Source organism: Trachypithecus francoisi, unplaced genomic scaffold (genome assembly GCF_009764315.1).
Source record: "Trachypithecus francoisi isolate TF-2019V2 unplaced genomic scaffold, Tfra_2.0 Lachesis_group1, whole genome shotgun sequence".
NCBI lineage: Eukaryota > Metazoa > Chordata > Mammalia > Primates > Cercopithecidae > Trachypithecus > Trachypithecus francoisi.
Window position 1 is genome coordinate 132877256 of NW_022681454.1, and position 25029 is coordinate 132902284.

The 25029-nt window shown below is 34.2% G+C and overlaps 1 protein-coding gene across 1 annotated transcript; it reads left to right on the plus strand.

Moving 5' to 3' along the window:
* The first annotated feature begins 8980 nt into the window (after positions 1–8980).
* LOC117085914 (chromodomain-helicase-DNA-binding protein 6-like) lies at positions 8981–24412 on the plus strand. Its single transcript, XM_033215275.1, has 4 exons — positions 8981–8991; positions 11585–11589; positions 19141–19145; positions 23652–24412. The coding sequence occupies exon 4, from the start codon at positions 23701–23703 to the stop codon at positions 24322–24324; it is 624 nt and encodes a 207-aa protein (XP_033071166.1). The 5' UTR covers positions 8981–8991; positions 11585–11589; positions 19141–19145; positions 23652–23700; the 3' UTR covers positions 24325–24412.
* Positions 24413–25029: the final 617 nt, after the last annotated feature.

The following is a 25029-nucleotide window of genomic DNA, read 5'->3' on the forward strand; positions in this document are numbered from 1 at the left end:
ATATTGGTCTAAAATTCTCTTCTTTTGTTGTGTTTCTGCCAGGCTTTGCTATCAGGATGATGTTGGCCTCATAAAATGAGTTAGGGAGGATTCCCTCTTTTTCTATAGATTGGAATAGTTTCAGAAGGAATGGTACCAGCTCATCCTTGTACCTCTGGTAGAATTCAGCTGTGAATCCATCTGGTCCTGGACTTTTTTTCGTGGGTAGGCTATTGATTGTTGCCTCAATTTCAGAGCCTGCTATTGGTCTATTCAGGGATTCAACTTCTTCCTGGTTCAGTCTTGGGAGAGTGTAAGTGTTCAGGAAATTATTCATTTCTTCTAGATTTTCTAGTTGACTTGCGTAGAGGTTTTATAGTATTCTCTGATGGTAGTTCGTATTTCTGTGGGGTCGGTGGTGATATCCCCTTTATCATTTTTTATTGCATCTATTTGATTCCTCTCTCTTTTCTTCTTTATTAGTCTTGCTAGCGGTCTGCCAATTTTGTTGATCTTTTCGAAAAACCAACTCCTGGATTCATTGATTTTTTGGAGGGTTTTTTGTGTCTCTATCTCCTTCAGTTCTGCTCTGATCTTAGTCATTTCTTGCCTTCTGCTAGCTTTTGAATGTGTTTGCTCTTGCCTCTCTAGTTCTTTTAATTGTGATGTTAGAGTGTCCATTTTAGATCTTTCCTGCTTTCTCTTGTGGGCATTTAGTGCTATAAATTTCCCTCTACACACTGCTTTAAATGTGTCCCAGAGATTCTGGTATGTTGTATCTTTGTTCTCATTGGTTTCAAAGAACATCTTTATTTCTGCTTTCATTTCGTTATGTACCCAGTAGTCATTCAGGAGCAGGTTGTTCAGTTTCCATGTAGTTGAGCGGTTTTGATTGAGTTTCTTAGTCCTGAGTTCTAGTTTGATTGCACTGTGGTCTGAGAGACAGTTTGTTATAATTTCTGTTCTTTTACATTTGCTGAGGAGTGCTTTACTTCCAATTATGTGGTCAATTTTGGAATAAGTGCGATGTGGTGCTGAGAAGAATGTATATTCTGTTGATTTGGGGTGGAGAGTTCTATAGATGTCTATTAGGTCCACTTGGTGCAGAGATGAGTGCAATTCCTGGATATCCTTGTTAACTTTCTGTCTCGTTGATCTGTCTAATGTTGACAGTGGAGTGTTGAAGTCTCCCATTATTATTGTATGGGAGTCTAAGTCTCTTTGTAAGTCTCTAAGGACTTGTTTTATGAATCTGGGTACTCCTGTATCAGGTGCATATATATTTGGGATAGTTAGCTCTTCCTGTTGAATTGATCCCTTTACCATTATGTAATGGCCTTCTTTTTCTCTTTTGATCTTTGATGGTTTAAAGTCTGTTTTATCAGAGACTAGGATTGCAACCCCTGCTTTTTTTTGTTCTCCATTTGCTTGGTAGATCTTCCTCCATCCCTTTATTTTGAGCCTATGTATGTCTCTGTATGTGAGATGGGTCTCCTGAATACAGCAGACTGATGGGTCTTGACTCTTTATCCAGTTTGCCAGTCTGTGTCTTTTAGTTGGAGCATTTAGTCCATTAACATTTAAGGTAATATTGTTATGTGTGAACTTGATCCTGCCATTATGATATTAACTGGTTATTTTGCTCGTTAGTTGATGCAGTTTCTTCCTAGCCTCGATGGTCTTTACATTTTGACATGTTTTTGCAACGGCTGGTACTGGTTGTTCCTTTCCATGTTTAGGGCTTCCTTCAGGGTCTCTTGTAAGGCAGGCCTGGTGGTGACAAAATCTCTAAGCATTTGCTTATCTGTAAAGGATTTTATTTCTCCTTCACTGATGAAGCTTAGTTTGGCTGGATATGAAATTCTGGGTTGAAAATTCTTTTCTTTAAGAACGTTGAATATTGGCCCCCACTCTCTTCTGGCTTGTAGAGTTTCTGCCGAGAGATCTGCTGTTAGTCTGATGGGCTTCCCTTTGTGGGTAACCCGACCTTTCTCTCTGGCTGCCCTTAAGAGTTTTTCCTTCATTTCAACTTTGGTGAATCTGGCAATTATGTGTCTTGGAGTTGCTCTTCTGGAGGAGTATCTTTGTGGCGTTCTCTGTATTTCCTGAATTTGAATGTTGGCCTGCCCTACTAGGTTGGGGAAGTTCTCCTGGATGATATCCTGAAGAGTGTTTTCCAACTTGGTTCCATTTTCCCCCTCACTTTCAGGCACCCCAATCAGACGTAGATGTGGTCTTTTTACATAATCCCATACTTCTTGCAGGCTTTGTTCATTTCTTTTTCTTCTTTTTTCTTTTGGTTCCTCTTCTCGCTTCATTTCATTCATTTGATCCTCAATCGCTGATACTCTTTCTTCCAGTTGATCGAGTCGGTTACTGAAGCTTGTGCATTTGTCACGTATTTCTCGTGTCATGGTTTTCATCTCTGTCATTTTGTTTATGATCTTCTCTGCATTAATTAGTCTAGCTGTCAATTCTTCCACTCTTTTTTCAAGATTTTTAGTTTCTTTGTGCTGGGTACGTAATTCCTTCTTTAGCTCTGAGAAGTTTGATGGACTCAAGCCTTCTTCTCTCATCTCGTCAAAGTCATTTTCTGACCAGCTTTGATCCATTGCTGGTGATGGGCTGCGCTCCTTTTCAGGGGGAGATGCACTCTTATTTTTTGAATTTCCAGCTTTTCTACCCTGCTTTTTCCCCATCTTTGTGGTTTTATCTGTCTCTGGTCTTTGATGATGGTGACGTACTGATGGGGTTTTGGTATAGGTGTCCTTCCTGTTTGATAGTTTTCCTTCTGACAGTCAGGGCCCTCAGCTATAGGTCTGTTGGAGATTGCTTGAGGTCCACTCCAGACCCTGTTTGCCTGGGTATCAGCAGCAGAGGTTGCAGAAGATAGAATATTGCTGAACAGCAAGTGTACCTGTCTGATTCTTACTTTGGAAGCTTCCTCTCAGGGGTGTACTCCACCCTGTGAGGTGTGGGGTGTCAGACTGCCCCTAGTGGGGGATGTCTCCCAGTTAGGCTACTCAGGGCTCAGGGACCCACTTGAGCAGGCAGTCTGTCCATGCTCAGATCTCAACCTCTGTGTTGGGAGATCCACTGCTCTCTTCAAAGCTGTCAGATAGAGTCGTTCGCATCTGCACAGGCCTCTGCTGCTTCCCCTGTTGTTTTTTTAGCTGTGTCCTGTCCCCAGAGGTGGAGTCTCAGTTGAAAATGCAGAAATCACCGGTCTTCTGTGTCGCTCGCGCTGGGAGTTGGAGACTGGAGCTGTTCCTATTCGGCCATCTTGCTCCGCCCTAGTAATTATATTTAACTATACAAACATCTGTTTGTTTTCAGAGCATCCTTTATAGAATTAAAAATAAAATTTCCTTTGACCAATTGAATTTGAAGGCAATCATTCAATTATCTAACATTATAACTAGACCTTCTTTAAGAGATTATTTCAACTTTATAAGGTGAGGATTATATATTTCAAGCAAAGTATTAGTTATAGTTGGCATGTACCATGGTATAGTTTTCCTTTGGACAGTCTGAGATTATACCAGTCACCACAGTGTAATTGTTAATGCTACCTTTTTTTTCTCTCCAAAATATACTGGTTTTAATGACAAATTATAAAATACCCTAGTTATGTGCAAAGATTAAATTGTGTGAAACAAAGAAACTCAAAAAATCAAAAAAGTTGAAAATGCTTACATCAGAGGGTAAAATGTAAAACATCCAATGAAACTGAATTCTACTTATCTGACCCAACAAAATGAAAGAAACAAAAAATAAAATGTGTGACTTTCAAGATAGTTCATTTCCTACTCTTGTAGTGATGCTCCTAAGCTATGAAATAAAATGAAAACCTTAAAAATGTGTTGCTAAACAAAGTAAGAAACTTCGTCTAGCATGTTAATTGGTAGAAATTAAAATAAATATATAATCAATATATAGGACAAAATAAATGTAAAAAAAATAATAGCTTATTGGTATATGAAAACTGACATTTTTATTTAATAAAGTTACTGTCAGTTTGTCTTTGTTAAAAATTTTCTTTGTAAAGGTTTTCTAAAAGACACTGATTTTCAAAAATGCCTCTCCAGCATCCTTCACCTGGGTACTTACCTGTCGAGTGTTCAACACAGCAATTATTGCTCCAGTCAAATTTTCCTGCCCTTATGTTTTCTAATATTTCCTGTTTCCACTCATATATTAATAGTTTTTTATCACACTCACATAAATTTGCCTGTTTTTTTTTTTATTTGCCATTTTTGCTAAACTATAAGTTCCTTAACGGAAGAGATGGTGCTTAGCATGGAAGAATCATGCAATTAATTCGTGTTGAATGGACACATGCACACATACCCCTTAGTTTAATTGATGACAAAGAATGGAAATTTATCTTCTAGACCACATATTTACCACACAGTATTACTCACTGAGAGAATATGATATAGCTTAAAGAACGTCAAAGTACATGTAAAATTTAGCAATCTAGATATAATTTGTTAGTGTTCCCATCGTTTCAATTGTAAGAGAGGCATCAAAATAAAGACCTTATTTAAAAGATTGATTTACTTATTTATACATCCAGGCCAATACATACTTGCCATACATGCTTTAATTACTAAATTTGTATTATCTCTAACCAACTAAATGGTTAAATATAAATCCACTAAATGAAAGTGGATGTGAGTCAATCTACCACTATTTTAAAAAAATGTATAAGCAGATTTCCTAGAAAATCTAACTCCTTTTGGAAAACTCTAAATTAATAGATAAAATAACACTGATGTTTAAAACTACAATAATGATTTAAGCATATTTAGAATTTCCATATGACCAAGGTCAGCCTTGTGTGAGCACTCCCCAGTCAGGAGATTTCTTAAGCCTAAACTTGAATTAATCTAGTAACTCCTAGAATCAACCATTACATCTTTGTGTAGATTTGGGTTGTATGTTTTTTAGGGAACATTAGAGAATATCAGTAGATGAATTTTGAGGATATTCAGAATATTTGCAGCTCTAGGACATATAAGGAAAATAATTTGCACAGTTTCTGAAAACCAGTTATCACAAAAGTGGGTCATAATAGTCTCTACTGAAGTACAATTTATAAGGTTTATCACATTAATGTTGGATAATGCAAATGTATTACTTTTACAAAATACTATTTTTTCAATGTAGAGCCTTCACTAAATATTTTTAATTTGATTAACCTGTTGTTTTATAATTTAAATTCTAATGAATACTCAAATATTTATAAAAGCTTTTTAAAATGTTTCTCCACAGGAAAAATATAGATATCAAATTGTTTAGTAACATGCACAAAAATATTTGGGTAGGATAATTTACATTATTTACCTTGTTCATAACTACTCTGTAATTTTCTTTATCTTCTACTGTGTCTTACACACTGCATAAACATCAGTAATAATCTGTGTTTGGTTATCTGCTTTATATGTGGATGCTTCATATTCCTTTAATTTCTGGCAATACTCCATAACCTACACTTCATCTATGGATAAATCCCAAGACATTGAAATTAAATCTTGCCCTTCAGCTTTTCTGCATACTAATAAGTAACTTTGAGCAAAATGGAAATGTTCTTTCTGTACAGGCAACGTAGCCCTCTTTTAAATGTAAGTTTGTATAGTTACTTTTATTTTTTCTTTCATTCTGAACAGCAGGATTGGCTATGGTTTCTGAGTCTTTTTGGATTTTGTCTCAATTATATCTCTAACATTGCTCCTTCCAAGTCTGTATCATCAATTATGGCAAAACATCTTTGAAAATAAGCTCACTGATTGAGCCAAATTCAAAGAGACATTCAGTAAAACATTCACATTTGTTTAATAACCTCATCCTCATCTCTAATCCATGAGTTTAATTAAACTCTGTGCTTTTATTTCCAGGTATACATTTTCAATGTTATCTTCGTGAATTCAAACCAAGGTTCTGTCCCAGTAAAATAACTAGAAGAATTATAAGCAAAAGCAATGAGTCAGTGCAAACCATGGAATACCGATTTCGGAGTCTTGTATTAGATATTATTCCCCAAGAATGAATTGTACAAAGCTTTTTCTCATTTATACCATTTAATTGAAAGTATTATGGGAAAAAAATGGCAAGAGTTGGGTCTCTGACAAGAATATTGAAATACAAATGTATTAACTGAAGACCTGTATGTTAAGCTTCAGTTAGCAGAAAACTAAGATAAATTAAACAGAGAAAAATATTTGATATGAAATTGAACCTTGGAACATAGGTAAATTTAGCACTCTCTGTGTATATCTACATTTTCCCCCACCTATCACATTTGCCATTGTTTCATTAAGTGTATAAAGACACAATGAAAAGAAACAAAATGTCATAGGCTACTTAACACATTGCTTTCAGATACTATAGAGAATTACAAATCTGACTAAACAAATGAAATCCGTAAGATGGCTATACTTTCGTGATTTCATCCTCACAATTCAAGATGGAAGGTTCTCAGGAAGCCTCAGACTTCCCCAGTCAGGAGATTTCTCAATAAACTCCAGTCTCCTTCAGCTTCCATTCAGATAATTAGTTACCGCTGAGCAGTTTGCAAGCATCTTTTTTTTTTTTTTTCCTCTCAACTTCAAACTGGTTAATTTTCAGGGACATTTACCACAGATTTTGATTAACCTAGTATGGTTACAATTGATTCTTCTCATGAATGCAGTTCTCTTGTGGGATCAAGATTTAATTCCTGCTCGCAGATACTAAAGCACACAGGGAATGGGTGTGATGTCAATTGTAATCAAGTTTCAATTGGAGAAAAAAAAATCAGTTTTTTTTCTTTCTTTCCTTTTTTTTTTCTTTTTTTTTTACTTTTTTGCCATAATGGTAAGAAAACTTACATATGCTTTTAAACTTACATATGGCTTAAATCTATTTATACGTCAGACATCCTGTTTAGTTGGTACAGTATTTCTTTGTTTCTTCTCATTTCCTAAACTTCTTTTCTGGTTTTGGTTTATAAATTTTCTTTTCCCTTTTACTAGAATAGCATTTCCAGTTTTCAGGGAGAACTCTGCCTGAGCACTTCAGAACTGTAGATGTACTAGTGATTTGACATTTATTCTGAAATTTTTTTATTTTGTATTTCAAAATCTCACTTCTTTACCTCTTATCTAACTATCAGCACCAAAAAGCTATTTCTTTCCCAGGCATTTCTTCCCCAATGTTTTCTTTCATTTTTAGGATCTATTACTTTGGAATTAAAGTTGCAATTCTACTTACTTTATCCACCTACAGTATAGTAATGAACTAACTCTAATCAAATAAATAAATATATAAGTAAATAAGAATAAATCTACTAAGTTTACAAAGAAATCAGTTGCCATAAAAGTCATGCATCCATATTGCATATATTTTAATCAGATTACTTGGATACCTGGAATTTCACAAATATTAATCAGGGTTTAGCACAGGAAATGGAACAAGAGTGGTTTTAAACAGAAAGTGATTTTATTATTAGAAAAAACTATAGCGGGAGACAGAGAAACTGACTCTGAGCTAGGCATTCCTGAGTTACTCTCAGCATGTGGTGGAACTCATTCAGTTCTGCAACACGAGATACCCATGAAATACAGATAACCAAAAACATCTTACTTGAGATATAACACTCAGGATGCCGGAGTCAGAAAAATGCTGCCATTGTTCCTGCCTACAATAGAGCTGTCATCATGACTGCAACTGGCTCTCTCAATAATGGAGAAAGTCAGAAGAGAGTTACTGTGTGTTGACTTAAGGAAAAAAAAATTACAAAAACAAAGATCAAAGCAATGTATCCACAGCTTGGTCTGGTGCCTGCAATTGTCTGAACTTGACCCTTATCCACAGCGCTATCTTCAAGAGAGTCACAGAAATGTGCTGAGTCAGGTCATTCGATTATAGAAAGGCTCATGAGAACATGTGACATAAGGCCAAGTGCTTAATTATCTCATCCTATCTAATATTTAAAAGGAAGATTATTTACATTATTTAGTAGAAGATAAAGAATAATGACTCATTTAAGTAATGTAACAAAGGATTCCTTACAAGCATGAAATCTCTAAATTCAAAGGTAATGTGAAATATTAAAAAGGGAACAGACCTACTCATCACATTAATTTTAATATTATCATTCCATGACAACTTTATAAAATAGTATTTGTGAAATCAAGGCAGTCAAGGAAACTGCAACCGATTCCTATGTTTCGGGTCAAAAGGGGACTTCATTACTCAGGGAAAAGACATTGCAACATAGATTTTTAAAAGACGGTGCTTTTGGTAATGTTAAGTGTTAGGAGCAGTTCTCTAGATTCTTGAAGGAACCGGAAGAAAAAAAAAAAAAAACTCTTTAAAAAAGGGCTTGCTTTCGAAAGAAAAACAAAATCCTTTAAGCCACCTACTAATTCAATGGCTATCAATAGACAATTAATGTTTGAGATTCATCATGACAGCCATAGCACTTTGCAGATTTTGAATGAGTGGGCGGGCATTAAGTAAATGTTTAATAAATGAATACCATTTTAAATGACTGATTAAACCAACAAGAAAAAACTAAATTACATTTGCTTTACTATAGAAAAGTGTGTCATAAGTTTTTGGAAGATTTCTAACAGAATTTTTTCAGTTAGTTGCTGGGAGAATTGCAATCATCTGACAATGCATGTTTGTGAAATAGCCCATTTGCCAATGACGCCAGATAAAGAAAGCAGAATTACTATATTAATTTCAGACAAATATGCTCAACTTAATAATAAACGCTGACAGTTGTTCCTATTTTTCTGTTTTAGTATCAAGGCTTTACACTTTGTTCACTCTGTTTCTCTTGTAATACTGGAAGTTAAAATAAATATGGTATTAATATGGTATCTATTAATAATATATGATTAAATAAATACAACAGACACTGAACTTGACATTATTTAAAATATGTCATCCCTGAGATGATAACTTCCAACTATTTTGTCATTTCTGTAGTCCTGAAATGTAATATACCCTAAACATCACGTTACTGCCAAATCCTCTGCTAGAAATAATACATAATTTTAAGTTTATTTTTATACAATAAACCTTTATAGAAATTTCCTAAATATAATTAAATATTTTCAAACAACTATTCTCTATTTTCAAACAACTATTCTCTATTTTCAAACAACTATTCTCTAGAAAGTTCTATTCTCTAGAACTTTCAAACTATTCTCTAGAACTATGCTCTATAAGTTATTACAATTTTGAGTTATATGATTTGCAATTTTTAATGTATTGTAAAGAATAATATACTTAAATTTTATCTTTATATACTTGTTTGATATTCATGAAGATGTATTAGGTTGCTACAAATGTAGTCGCAGTTTTTGTCATTACTTTTAACAGTAAAAACTGCAATTATGTTTGCACCAGCCTGAGACCTTAAGTGAAACCTAGAACCTAGCTTTGGCCTTTACATCTAATTTATACTACAATTCAATAAATATGCCATGCAAGTGGATCACATTCTCTTATTAGTGAGTTGATTTAATACTTACAGATGTGATATATATATTTCATCTTAATTAAATATATAACATTAATTTTGGCATTATATATTATATATTACACATACAATTTTAATTACCAAAATATATGACATCAGGGAAGGAAATGATAAGCATATTAAGAATATATTAGAGAATAAAAAACAAGAAAAAGAAAGAAACAGGTCTACTTCCAGTGTGTGCTCATGGATACAATAGTAAAATATATGCTATCCAATTCATAAAAATAAAACTAGATCTCAGAGTTTACAGCTTTGAAATTCAATGTATTACACAGTGTATTTATTATTATATATGATTGAAAATCTCAGTATGCATTATTATTTTGCTGACATAGATATAACAGATACACTTATTTACTAGATATACTCGTTTAACACATTTTTACTCTTTAACTGATAAGATATTTTTATTGTGACTAGCCTGAGCAACATAGTGAGATCCTGTGTCTTCAAAAAATTTTTTTAAAGGACATATTTTTATATACTTCATAGCTATTCATTGTAAAAGTAATTTTCTCCTTGTCAAATGTATAATGACAAATGCCTAATTATAATCTATCTGTGCTGATTGTAAGTAGGAAAACTATTTTGAAAACAACTATTGTTAGATAAATAGACTCATTGCCTAACTTATACGTGATCGGTACCTATACTAATCCTTCCTTTCTAAATATTACTCATTTTCATTTTCTGAAACACCTGTTTCCTATGGTGCTCAGTGTTTTTGAAGTTTTCTTCCCCCGCTGGAGAGCATCAGTTCTATCAGATGCACTCATAGAAAGATTTGCTGAGCATTTGCTGCTTAAATAAATGGTCCTCTGTTAGAGTCTGTTGTTTTCTTAAGATGTTTCCCATACATTTCCAATTAATCCCCTTTGGCCAAAGCTGGTTTCTGTGGCTCGCAAGAAAGTTAATTAACTGATTCCACTGATAGTTAGAAAAATGGATTGAGAACAAGTTCTATAATCTTTATCAATTTTAAATGACTACTTACTTTTGTAGCTTATTTCACTGATGATAGGTGCACTTTGAAGTTGTAAAAGCAAATTAAAAAGTGATCAGGTTTTCTCCTGATACTAATATTATCTTTACACCATTTTCAAAATAAAGATAAATTATTCACATGATGACAGTTTACAGCATTTCATGATAATTCTGACATATGACTTTGGTGACTATTGTGTATACAAAAAATAGATTTCATAGAAATACAAATAATTAAAGTTATTCTTTGGAGGTTTATTGACATTGCTCTCGTATAAGCAAAATTTGGTCATAAGTGTAGTGTTAAATTGACCTTTTTTATAAATTTGTGAATATTATATTTGTTCTACTTATCCTTTGATTGTACAATATTCTAAAAAAAATTATTTCAAGTAGATGTAAAATTCCATTCAAAGAAGTACACGGAATCTTACTTTTGACCATTAGGTAACCTTTTAATGTATTCCTTTAATGCTGTTTTCTCTCTTGGGCTTTCCAGTTTAACTTTATACTCATATCAGTACAATGCCGTATGTAGGAGCTTTCATATCTTTGTTTTATGACATACCCATCATGCAATTTTTGGCAAGTTGTTTAATCTCACTAAGCCTCAGTTGCTTTGTGTGTGTGTGTGTGTGTATAATATCCATTTCTAATTTTTGATGATAAAATTAGAAAATTTATCTAAAATGCTTAGACAATTTATCCACAATGTGACTGATGCAAATTAAGAATTCAATAGTTAATTCTCTTAGGTAGAATTTTTAGTTGATGCCAACTGATATAGTAAGTGATGTATTTAAATGAATGAAAACAGAACTAATTGAGAATGGATTGGAATAATTATCTGGTTATCTGGGGTGAGGTAAAATATATTTTGAGTGCTCAAAACTTTTAAAAATCTCTCTCTAAAGTGATTGAAAAGATAGTAAAGTTTATTTACTACATTGGAAAATCTGCTTAAGAAAATACATTTTTTTTTCCTTAACCATCTATGTGACTTTTTACAGGACATTTTGCCTGAATTGTCTTCAGGAGATACAAGAACTGAGTCTAATTTGTGCCATAATTTTTAAATAGCAAATGTAGTCATGATGGTACAATAAGTAATCAATTCACAAAACTCTTTCCAATCAGAGTTTTATTTTTTCTCATATGATTGAATTGCTTTAAAAATAAAATTTAGGAATTTAATAGCATTTTTTAGTATAATATAAAAGTAATTTTAAAATTAAAAATATCTAATTATTATACTATATGTTAGTTTTTTTACAAAATTATCAAGTAGGAGATATTACATTGGCTATCTATAATTTTATATATAACATTAATTCTTTGATACAAATCCCATGGTAAAAGAACAAAAATGTTACGTTTTTCAAAGTTTCTGTTGTCATCTTTGAATAAAAACAAATAAACAAACAAAAACAAGTTCCATGAACCCAAAAAGATCTAAGAATAAGAGATGTGTAATTTTGAATCTATGGTTACTTTTTGGTTACCATTGCCATGCATGATACAAATAGTTCAGTTTGAAGAAAAGAGAAACACACTTGGCCCTCTGTTGCTTGCAACTAAATTCCTTTGTACAGGTGTTTCTGGTTCATTTCATTTTACAGCTGATCACATATAATTTTATATATATCTTCAGATTCTTTAAAAATTTAACCAGACTCAAAGCACAAAATATTTATAACTATGTAATTTTACATATGCAAATTTGTTTTTCTCACAATATTTCACTTGGAAAATGTAGTCTTTTCTTCTTTCACTTTATTTTTTAAATTATGCAAAGTAAGTATGTGACTAAAACCCAGAACAAAACTCTTCCTAAGTGATTGTTACAAGATAAAAATGGACTAAGTGGGTATGTAGGAAAAGTTGAGTGCACTTTAAGAGTTAGTTATTAATTTAAACACATTAATTTTATCTGCAGGAAGAAATACTAATGCATTGGTGTACAAAATGCTGTACATAATAAAAAGCTAACAACCTTCAAGGTATTCATTCACCATTAAAGTAGTTTCACACCTAGTCTATTATGTAATGTGCTATGAAAATACCTCTTTGCTTCAAGATATTATTATATTAGGTTGCACGTACAAATTGAGTTTGCCTCTCTGAAATGAAGATTGCAAGCATAGTAATAATCAAACACCTGGACTTGATCGATGAATTCATTCTTACTTTCCATGTTTAGAAAAATTATTGTTTCTGCAGCAACCCAATTATATGAAAGCAAATAGGGGAAAAGAGATAAAACTATTTGTTAGCTATACATCTCTATATTCGATGGGAGGGTATAATAAAATGCATGGCAATTTCATTGCATTGACCTTCTTTCCCAGATATTTCCTTTTAGCAATTTCTGGCAGGAATGTCAAACAAGAATATTCTTTTTTATTTTTATTTTTTCAGACACAGACAAACTCTCACCCAGGCAGGCATGTAGTGGCACAATCTCAGCTCACTGCAACCTCTGCCTCCCGAGTTCAAGCGATTCTCCTGCCTCAGCCTCCCGAGTAGGTGGGATTACAGGTGTACATCACCACGCCCAGCTAATTTTCGCATTTTTAGTAGAGAAGGGATTTCACCACATTGGCCAGGCTGATCTCAAACTCCTGATCTCTGGTGATCCTCCTACCTCCGCCTCCCAAAGTGCTGGGATTACAGGCGTGATCCACTGCATCCAGCCAAGAATACTCATTAGTAAAAATATCATCTTACACTGATCACATGCACTTTGACACTGAATGATAATGAAGAAACTGATAATCACACTTGAATAAAATATATATTTCAAAAAAGAAAACAAGTAAAATAATAGAAGCTTCACAAAGTACCTAAAATGCTTAATTTTATGTGTCAGAATTTGTATGTCAACCATTTGAATTGTATTCACCTGACATGATTATTCAACGCTTTCACCAATTCTGTTAAGTCACACTAAGGAAGCAAAAAAAAAAAAAAAATTTTTTTTTGACCAAGAGAAGATCCTCAATTTCCACTTTTATTTTTAGTGATTTTTTGTCAGTGTCCTATGTGGATTAGATTGGATTAACTGGGGATTTAAAAACTGATGTGTAGTGTTGCAATCCCTTGGTTAGCAAATTTTTTTTCTTTCTTTTTTTTTTTTTTTAAACATATCCACAGTTTACTGTCATAAGGGGAAAAAAAGAGGAAATAAAAGGAAGAAAAGGCCGGGCGCGGTGGCTCAAGCCTGTAATCCCAGCACTTTGGGAGGCCGAGACGGGCGGATCACGAGGTCAGGAGATCGAGATCATCCCGGCTAACACGGTGAAACCCCGTCTCTACTAAAAAAATACAAAAAAATCTAGCCGGGCGAGGTGGCGGGCGCCTGTAGTCCCAGCTACTCGGGAGGCTGAGGCAGGAGAATGGCGTAAACCCGGGAGGCGGAGCTTGCAGTGAGCTGAGATCCGGCCACAGCACTCCAGCCTGGGCGACAGAGCGAGACTCTGTCTCAAAAAAAAAAAAAAAAAAAAAAAAAAGGAAGAAAAAAAAATCCCTCTAGGATTTTTGAAGAAAAGCTGATGACTATAAAACAATTTAAACTCTACTAGATACTACTTAAAGGTAAGCCACAGTACTTAAATTTAAGGTTTTATATACATATATATATCATATATATCACATATATGTGTGTGTGTATGTATATATATACACACACATATATACCTTTTTTGTTTGAGACAAGAGTCTTGCTCTGTCACCTAGGCTGGAGTGTAGTGGCACAATCTCTTGGCTCACTGCAACCTCCACCTCCCAGGATCAAGTGATTCTCCTGCCTCAGTCCCCCCTGAGTAGCTGGGATTACAGGCATATGCCACCATGCTCGGCTGATTTCTATATTTTTTAGAGGAGTCTGGCTTTCAACATGTTGGCAAAGCAGGTCTACAACTCCTGGCCTCAGGTGATACACAGTTTCGTCCTCCTAAAGTGCTAGGGTTACAAGAGTGAGCCACCTCACCAGGCCAAATTTAAGATTTTTATAAAGCATTAACTGCACAGTTTTGTGGGAAAAAGTATTAATAAATATACTGTAATTTGTAGATGAATTTATGTCTGCAAAATTTTTCTTGTGTATATGTCTATGATTCCTTAATAATTAGGTTTGTAAACAAAACCTGTGAGAAAAAATTAATTTTAGGTAGAATATAATTGTTTTATCTATATTCAGATACTGTGTTGATTATTTTTATTGATTACTGTTTATTTGTATTTGTAGATTATTTAATTTGGTAATGGTAAATATGATACTTGATAGCAGGCTCATTATATCATGAAAAATTATAACTTTTAATTTTAATGATATTTTAGTATAATAGTACAAAATGTTTCATAATATTGGGCTCATACTGGCTCCCAGTACAACCATGCAAATTATCGACAACAATACGCAGATACTTAAAGTCAACTTTCAAAATTACTAAAGTATGTAACAAAATGAACTAAATGATAATTTTTTTTTCTTTTTTTTTTTTTGAGGCGGAGTCTCGCTCTGTCTCCCGGACTGGAGTGCAGTGGCCAGATCTCAGCTCACTGCAAGCTCCGCCTCCCGGGTTTTACGCCATTCTCCTGCCTCAGCCTCCCGAGTAGCTGGGACTACAGGCGCCCGCCACCTCGCCCGGCTAGTTTTTTTTTTGTATTTTTAGTAGAGACGGGGTTTCACGGTGTTAGCCAGGACGGTCTCGATCTCCTGACCTCGTGATCCGCCCGTCTCGGCCTCCCAAAGTGCTGGGATTACAGGCTTGAGCCACCGTGCCCGGCCAATGATAATATTTTTACTTTAAAAAGTAGAAGTATGTTTCTGAATCTAAAACTTTTCAATTCATATTTCTGATTTCATTTGGAAAACATTAGGAAATAACATTTATTTTGACAATATTTAACATATATATTAAATAGAAAAAAGTAAGCACAACTATTTAAAGATAATAAATCAGTAATGTCCAACAACCTAGATGAGGCCTCTAATTATTTTTTGATTAAAATAACATGGAGTAATATTGGGCTAGGTAATTCTGACAACAAACCTGTAAAGCCAAAAAGAAAATCTGCCACAATATATCTATTTACTGATATTCATTCAAAATATCAAAGACCTAATGAAAGGATAAAACAAAAGGATTATGGGACAAAGATTTAGGGGGATGATGGAAATATGGAAGTTAACCAAGCATTTTGGAGCCTCAGATTCCTTAAATCAGTCTGCTAATTCTCAGAGATATCTGTTAAGGATAACAAGGAGAAAAGGGTCTTTGAGAGAGTCATAAGCCTAACAACACAAAAATTGCAGATCAGGTTATGTCAAGGTAAGTCCTTGTAAATCTGTTTTATTTTAGATTTGGACTTTTGGAGTCTACACTCAGAAATCAACTGTTCCTATAATTAAAATAGTTCTTAAAGGAAATTAAGTTTAACTTTTAATCGCCCTAATTTAAGATAATCCCAGAGAGAAAATATAAATCCTTATTTTGAAAAAAGTGTATATTATCCTAAGCTTCTCATTATTTCTACATTTTCTTAAATATAGTTTCAGTCGTTCAATGAAATAAACCAAGCAACTATACAATGATCCAAACCAAGAGTTAAAAGAGGAAACAGAAATAAATCCATAGAAGTTTCTAAAAATTTGACTTTTTAAATGCAAACTCTAAAAGAAGGCTCACAAACCACAAAGTAATAAAAATGCAATAACAAGGCACATCAGAATAAAACTGCTGAAAAGTAAAAATATTGAAAAAATCTCGTAAGTAACCAGGAATAAAGATGAATTACACTCATGGGAGCAACAATTATATCAGCCTCCACACAAATAACAGAAATAAAATAAATATGGGAAAGAGAAGACAGTGAAAGGATGCATTCAAAGTGTAAAGAAAAAGTTATCAACCCAGCCAAAATATTTTATAACACAAGTGAAATAAAGTCAGCTTTAGAGAAACAAAAATTTTAGAATTTGTCACCAATTGGCACACAGAAAAGGAAACAGGAAATTGTATTTTTCAAGAAGAAAGAATAATGTCCAGACGATAGCACAGAAATGTAGAAAGACATTTGAAGAGTGTAAATCTAAGAGAATGTTAACCTTATAAAATAAGAGGTGTTAGAATTTAAAGCACTAAAATAATTGCATATAAGTTAGGCTTTAGAGAAAATGGAATTTTTAAAAATCTGTTAAAGACTTTGTGTTATCTAAGAAGAAGACAAAAGAGCAAAGTAATATTAGGATTTTCTTAGCCAAAAAATTATGATGTAGTCTGTACACTACCATTGAAAAATATTGGACATACAGACACATGTATACCACAAAACTGCCAAGCTAATTATAGAAGGAACATAGAATAATAAAGCATATCAATCCATCAAAAAGACAGAAGAAAATGAACATTGAATAAGTACTGCAAATAAGTCACTATACAATAAGTTAGTATATTCAAACTAATATAGATTAGAAATCAGGCTAAGTGTAAATTAACTGCTCAAATATAAAGAAAAATAATTGACAGATTGTTAAAAACTATGTGCTATGTATAAGAAACCTGTATAAAATGTAAAGACGCAGAATGCTTGGAAGTTGAATGATAGACCAAGATATGTCAGGAATAATAGACAACCTCTGAGATGGCTGACAATGATTCTCACCTCCTGTTCACATGATATCTCATGTGTAGGACAGAATTATACTATCATATTTATTACAGTTGACCTGTGTTACCTGTAGAATTTTGAGGCAATGCCAGTGTTTCATAGTCTATATTATAAAATATATTGTGATTTTTACACTGTGCTCTTTTGGATTGCTTACTCTGGAGGAAGGCAGCCTTCATGTCACGAACACCCAAGTAACCTGGAGAGAGGAAAATTGAGAAGACATTAACACTGCATGCCAAGATTCAGCACACTAATTCTAACCATGTTGAGAGTCAATTTTGAAACTCATTCTCTAGCCACTGTCAAACCTTCAGATAACTGTAGCCCCAACTAATATCTTGATTCCAAACTCCTGAGAGATGCTGAAGTTGGAAAAGTCCAGCTAAGCTGCTCACTCACACAAATTGTGGAAATAATAAGTGGTTATTGCTTTTTTTAAGCCACTTAGTTTTGGGATGTATTGTTACACAGCAATAGATAAATGATTTACCATGTAAACAAACAGCAACAACCTACAATGAAACGATAAGTACATCTATATTGATAACCAATAAAAGTCTTTTAGCCAAAAACCATTACTAGAGATAAATAGGGGCATGCCATAATAATTACAGGATCTACTCACCAAGAATATATACAAATTCTAAATATCTGTGCTCACAATAATAGAGTTTATTGGTAAAGCAAAGGGATAACTGCCTCTCAATCCAATAAAGCTACATATTCACAACTAAACATTACCTGCAAAATGCCTACATATTTAAAAAATAATATATAATAAGAGATCTGAGAGACCAAAATAGACATTCCTTTATCAACTAAGATGGACCCTAAGGTTAAATAAACAAGTTACCTATGAGTAGAAGGTTCAGGGTAGCTAGCAGGAAAACTCCCTAAGTTCCTATAGCTACAAGAAAAAACACAACGTTGGATAAATTTCATAACCATTGGAGCTATCAGGCAAATTATCAGACCCTTCATAACTCTGATTTACAGCTCAGACCACTACAACTCTGACTGCACAAAGGACCAGTCTTTCAAACCTTATTTTTTGTTTTTTATAAGCAACGGAAGACCTTAAGCCAGTTTCAGCCAGTTTGTAGGGGCTGCACACAAACTGTCTTTACGTCCTATAGTTCCCTATCCAAAACAAAGAAAAATTCCACCTTACTTCAATGCTAAAACCTTGCTCCAAAGTGAACATGAAACGTATGTTACATATATGTTTACCCATTGTGTATGTGCTCGGCTCTCACAAATATGCATAGATTTTCCCCTAAGCCTGATGAATATGTATGACTCTCCTTTATAATATGGACCCTGTGAGGCATAAAACCCAACGCCTTTCCCCTCTTCAAATAAAGAGAACCTTCAATCCATGCTGGAGACTCTGTCTTCCTGATTTTCAAACTGATTATCATCAATAAAACTATCTATTATTTAACCACACTGGTGGTCTTTTGGATGACAAATATATATTGTATATGTAATATAAGTAATATATAAATAATGCTATATTATTGGCCAGTGACAAAAACACTCTAGAAATTAGATTATATTTTTGACTGTGTGATATGGGAAATACTACAAATCAAAACAGTATTAAGTAATTAAAGCCATTTTCAGACAGAACTTAGTCTTTACATAGTTTTTACAGAAGTCTTTACAGTTTTACAAAAGTCTTTACAGAACTTTACATAGTCCTAAATGTATTATACACCTAGAAAAAGAGACTAAAACTTGAGGGTATATTTAAAGAAGGCAGAAAAATAACACCTAATTAAGCCTACGGATAGTAGAAAAAAAAATAAACATAAAAAGCAAAATTAATAAAATAAAAGCATAAAATATATATTATCAAAGAACAAATTGGTACTCTATAAAATGATAAAAATTTTAACTCTTTGGTAATACTACTAAAAATTAAAAATTAAGATGCAATAATTATTGACACAATAAAGAATAGGTAGGTCACTACTATAATCCTGTGGACAATCAATAGGCAATAAATTAATACTATGAAAAGCATAGTACCAAAATAAGAACTTTTAGATTTCATAGAGAAATTACTAGAAAAATACATCTTAAAAAACTGAAAAAATATAAATACAATATCTGAATATTATATTACTATTTAAAAATCAGAAATCTTTTTTTTTTTTTTTTTTTCTTTTGAGATGGAATCTCACTCTGCCGCCCAGGCTGTAGTGCAGTGGTGCAATCTCAGCTCGCTGCAACCTACGCCTTCTTGGTTCAAGCGATTCTTCTGCCTCAGCCTCCTGAGCAGCTGAGATTACAGGTGTGTGCCACCATACCCGGCTAATATTTTGATATTTTTAGTAGAGAAAGGGTGGTTTCAACATGTTGGTCATGCTGGTTTCAAACTCCTGACTTTGTGATCCACCAGTCTTGGCCTCCCAAGGTGCTGGAAGTACACGCGTGAGCCGCCATGCCCGACCTAGAAACCTTAAACAAAACCATTTCTGCAATCAAAACTACAGGCACTGATGGCTTCGCTAGACAATTGTAACAGTAATCTAGTTAGAGGAGTGATTTCAAAACACAAAAATGTTTTGAGAAAATGGAAAGAGTGAAAATATCAACAGTTCACTTCTGTGATACCAAAAGCCGACAAGAATATTAGACGAAAGGGTAGTGCAAATCGACATTCAAAACTTTAAAGTAATTAGCAAATGGAAATTATTTTATTGGACAGTAAGAAACTAATTTCCTCAATTTTATTTCTGCAAATATTGGCATTACCTATCACCTAGTTCTTTTTTATTCAGTTGAGAATTATTTTTGGAAGTTAAAACTTTTTTTTTTTATGCCAGTCAACTCTATGAGCTAAAAGTTCTGATTGCACTTTTTTTCTAAGACTTGCCACTTTCTCTATGAGTATTTAGGCTCTTGTGATTGGTCTAACAGATTGGTCAACAGTAATCTAGATAACGCCATGAAAGTATATTATAGATGTGATAAGCATTTATAATCATTTGCCTTTAAGTAAAAGAGGTCAACCTTTCTAATATACATAAGCCACATCCAATCAACTGAAAAACTAAAGTCTAAAAACAGATCATCTGCAGCAGAAATTCTGCTTTGAAATTGTAGTCCTTATAAACTTTAGATTCAGTACTAAAACGGTAATTCTTGTTGGAGTTTCCAGTCTGCTAGTTTGCCCTAGGCATTTCATACTTGTCACCTGGCACAATCTCATAAGTCAATTCCTTAAAATCTATCTATCTTTATCTATCTATCTATCTATCTATCTATCTATCTATCTATCTATCTATCCATCCATCCATTTATAATCTATCTAATCTGCCATATTATACATATATATCCTCATATTATCTATATTCATATCTGTGTCATATTGGTTGTGTTTCTCTGGAGAAATACGAATTGATACAGATACGTTGGGGTTACAAGTTTCTTTGTGTCCACGGCTTTAATCTTTCTAGAAGCCTTCTGACAAGCTAAAAGAATCTAGAACAGTTCCTTATCCTTTCAGAATTCTTAAATTTTGAATGATAATCACATGTGTATTGGAAGTCCCCCAGTTTTAGTCTATCTCCTTCCTACGAGTGTATTATGGTCATGCCCTTGATTTGGAGAAAAACAGTTTAATTATTCAAACCTTGGAATTTGTAAACTGTCTCTTCCACTTTAGTTCGATTTGCATATCAGCTCATTCTATTTTGAGCACATCTCTTTCTTGTGTTCCTCAGTGATGCAGCTAAGAGTAACTAAGAAACATCGTCAATACTTTGCCTTGAAATCACCTTGCTCAATTTTAGAAATCCCTCAGATATGTTTTCTGAATTGTAGGATAATACAAGCCACTGCCTTTCCTATGAGAGTTTCCTTTTGACCTGCTGCCCTTCTAAGATACTGCTATGTATTTTAGATTTAAGCTCTTGGTACCAATATCTATATAATTCAGTTTTGTCATAATAGTACCATGTAAAAAGTCATCCCAAATTTCACTAGCTTATGACAAAACGTTTATCCCCATGAGGGTTCTTAAGTGCAGGTGACTACAGTTTAGCATATTTAGTAGTTAGATGGCTGTGCTTTAGGTTGCAGTTGTTTTTGCTTTCTTCAAAGCTGAAGAATTAAGTTCACATCTGCTCTATTTTGTACTTACGTTTAAAGGGAAGCAGTTACTGAAGCATGATATTCCCATGACACCAGAATTGTAAGAACAAACAAAACTGTGCAAATAGCTTTAAACCTTCTCAAATTACAACTGGTTATATTATAGTGGACTATTCAAATCCCTTTGCCAAGTGAATATCAACGAGCCGGTAAGTATAGTCGGCCCATAGTGTGAGGGGATGAGAAGGGAGTCATAACTAACCCATGTCACAGAGAAAAAATTGTTATAACTCTGCATTTTACCTGGAGTGTATTTTTACAAGTAGAGTCAAGTCATTTTTTTCTTTGTTCAGATACATATTCTCAATTGCCATCAGCAGTTACTGTACCAGAAGAGTAACTCGCAGCCTTTACTCCTCCAATTAAACACCGCCAGGAGGTTGTCCATGATGCCAACAACAGCTCTGACAAATGGTGAAATCACTGTAAATCTTATTTTGAAAGTTTTAAGCAGGTAAACATTAAATGAAAAACACAATAGCAATTGAAGGCAATATCTGATGTGCTCTGAAGTAACTATTCCTGATAAATTAATGTTGTGTAATTATCAATGGTGTTAAGATGGAAAATCCAATGTAAATTATTATAGTGAAGTTTATAAAATGTTTGGGACTTGAGAAAAGGGAAATATTGTTTATTGAGATCCATGGGGAGTGAAGAGTTTGTTTAATATTGGAAGCACAGCCAAATCATTTCAATAAACTTTAATGTAATGTAACTATTAAATACTTTGTATATACCTGGTTTTTAAATAGGGGTCACAATTTCATATTATTGAAGGAAACATTTTTATAACTTAAAAAATATTGGAAATACACACACACACACACACACACATATATATACACACACACATGCTATTTTTAAGTCTGTAAATTGTTTGGGAATGAAAGTAGCCAAACTAAACCTTTTGCCTAAGAAGACCAATGAACTCAGTTTGCCTGGGACTGAGGAATTTCCCAGGATTTGGGACTTGCAGTGTTGAAGTCAGAGCAATCTCAGGAAAACTGAGACAGCTGGTCACCCTGTTTGTGTCCTCTGCAAAGACCAGGCTTCTGATATGACAGTATATAGCAGTTGCTGTGCTGAGTGATCAAGATTTAAGAATCAATCTTATATATTCTCTGCAAATAATTGAAATCTAGGAAGAAAACTACAGGTGTATTGCTAACTGCAACAAAGTGTGAATTTAGTGCTGCAGGCTAAGGTGGGAAATGAAATCTAGTGATGTTTTTCTAATACTTTACAGGGAAATACACATTTGAGATTTGTTTTGTGAAACAATTGGGAATTTATAAAGTAAGCACATTGCATAAGTATGTCTTGGGCAAAGAGATTAGAAAGAAACAAAAAATAGACTTTTTAGAAGGCTCTCCCTGCCAAGTTATGAAACATAGACCAGATACAAAAATTGCAAAGGATTGATTACATTTTCACAAAAAAATGCCAACATTTTTCAGAATTTTATTTTCTTTAGTTTTCGTCTTTTTAAAAATAATTCAGCTTGCCTGATCACTTGCTACCAAGTGAAGTTTTGACCAAAATATTTAATTTTATAATAACCCACAATCTCAAGATATGGGTTATTCTTTTCATTTTTGAGACTGTGTCTTGTTCTGTCACCCAGACTTGAGTACAGTGGTTCCATTTGGCTTACTGCAGTCTCAAATTCCTGAGCCCAAGTAATTCTCCTGCTTCAGCCTCCTGAGCACTTGCCATTAGTCTTGGCTAATTAAAAAAAAAAAAAAAAAATTGTAAAGATGGGGTCTTGCTATGTTGTTCAGGCTCAAACCTCTAGCTTTAAGCAATGCTTCCACCTCAACCTCTCAAATTGTTGAAATAACAGACCTGAGCCCCTGCAGCTAGCCAAGATATGAAATAGTCTTTTAAAATTTATCTTTTGTTCTATTTGATAAATGTAAAATTTCATATTTGTAGTTTCATAACTAGTGCATATTTTTAATGCTATTGCCACCACAAACATTCCATTTGAATGAAATTTAGAACTTACTCATAGTCAGATATAATATATGGAAAACTAAATTTCTATTTGAAGTAAAATTTGAAACTGGAAAGAATGTTAAAGTTTCAAATAGTGTGAATAATACATGAGCAGTGTGGGTGACACGATTTTACGTATATTTTGGAAAATGCATTTTAATTATCAATGATTAATTTATGAGATTTACTTCCAACTAAGTGTTTTAGGATTTAACAAAAATTGCTATTTCAATGTTTTCCACCCAACCTGTTTTGTAGTTGTTATAAGATAATTCACTTCAGGTAATTTCTGAAGAAAATGAAGAAGCTGATTTTGGCTGCTGCAGGAGCCATTTTAGAAATATCTTCCTCAATAGATGAAAATGAAAATACAGAAGAAAGAGAAGCAGTTGTCAAATTTAAAAGTTTTGAATCACTCCCCAATGTCTGATGCCTCTGTCAATTTTGACTACAAATCTCCATCCCCATTTGACTGCAGCACTGATCAAGAAGAGAAAATTGAAGATGTTGCTAGTCACTGTCTGCCCCAGAAGGACCTATATACTGCTGAAGAGGAAGCTGCTACCCTTTTTCCTAGGAAAATGACATCCCATAATGGGATGGAGGACAGTGGAGGAGGAGGTACTGGAGTGAAGAAGAAACGGAAGAAAAAGGAGCCAGGAGACCAAGAGGGTGCAGCAAAGGGAAGCAAGGACAGAGAGCCCAAGCCAAAGAGGAAACGAGAACCGAAAGAGCCAAAGGAACCCAGGAAGGCCAAGGAGCCGAAGAAGGCCAAGGAGCACAAGGAGCCGAAGCAAAAAGATGAGGTAAAGAAGGCACGGAAGCCCCGGGAGGCCTCAGGCACCAAGGAGGCCAAAGAGAAGAGGAGCTGCGCTGACTCTGTAGCCAGGACGAAGTCCAGGAAGGCCAGGGAATGCAATAGTGAAGGAAGCAAGGTGTCAGAAGTATCTGTGAGCCCAGTCATTGAGGTACCTTTATGAGTTTGAGGTACTTTTCACAAGAAGCAACCTTGACAAGTGTTCAAGAAACAAGCAGAAATATAAACAAATGAAAAACCTGCTATAACTGCTTACAGAGTAGCTGAAAGGATTTAGAAGATAAAGAGTATGTCATTTCTGGTCTGAGGAGTCCCTTGGAAGAGACAAGTATTGAGCCAGTTGTTAAAGAAATTTATAGATGAGAAAAGACTTAAAGCAAAAGGACCAAAAGACACTTAAACAAATGTTCTTTTTAGGGGCTTCCAGATTTTAAGATGGTACATGCAACCTGCTTTCATTTTCACTTCTCCAAATCTTACTGAAATGATAGGAAGAACAGAGGGGAGGAAATTTTTCAAAGATGAGAGCTATTACTGAATTTCTGGACAAAGAAGTCCACTGGTATCATACTGGTGGATAAATGGTATGGAGGGAGTCCCAGCTTAGAGCTCATGCAGGCACTATGTTTGCAGCAGAGATAGAAGTGCTCTCTCCTTGCAATGGAGCAGGCAGCTCTGGAGGAGCGATTGGAGGCAGGCCAGAAGTGGAGGTGGCTGATTAAGGGACTGTCTGCAGAGCGGCTGTGTGGTTTGTCAGCTCTAGGATGAACTCAGGCAATTACTCTACGGATATTAGGCAGTTTGCCCTGGGGAAGGGGCTAGGGCTCCATATAAGGAATGACACCCACAAGAAAGGGGCACAGAGCAC

Excerpts from the sequence above, each read along its gene's own strand:
- LOC117085914 (XM_033215275.1), top strand. The coding sequence starts at position 23,701 with ATGAAAATGAAAATACAGAAGAAAGAGAAGCAGTTGTCAAATTTAAAA.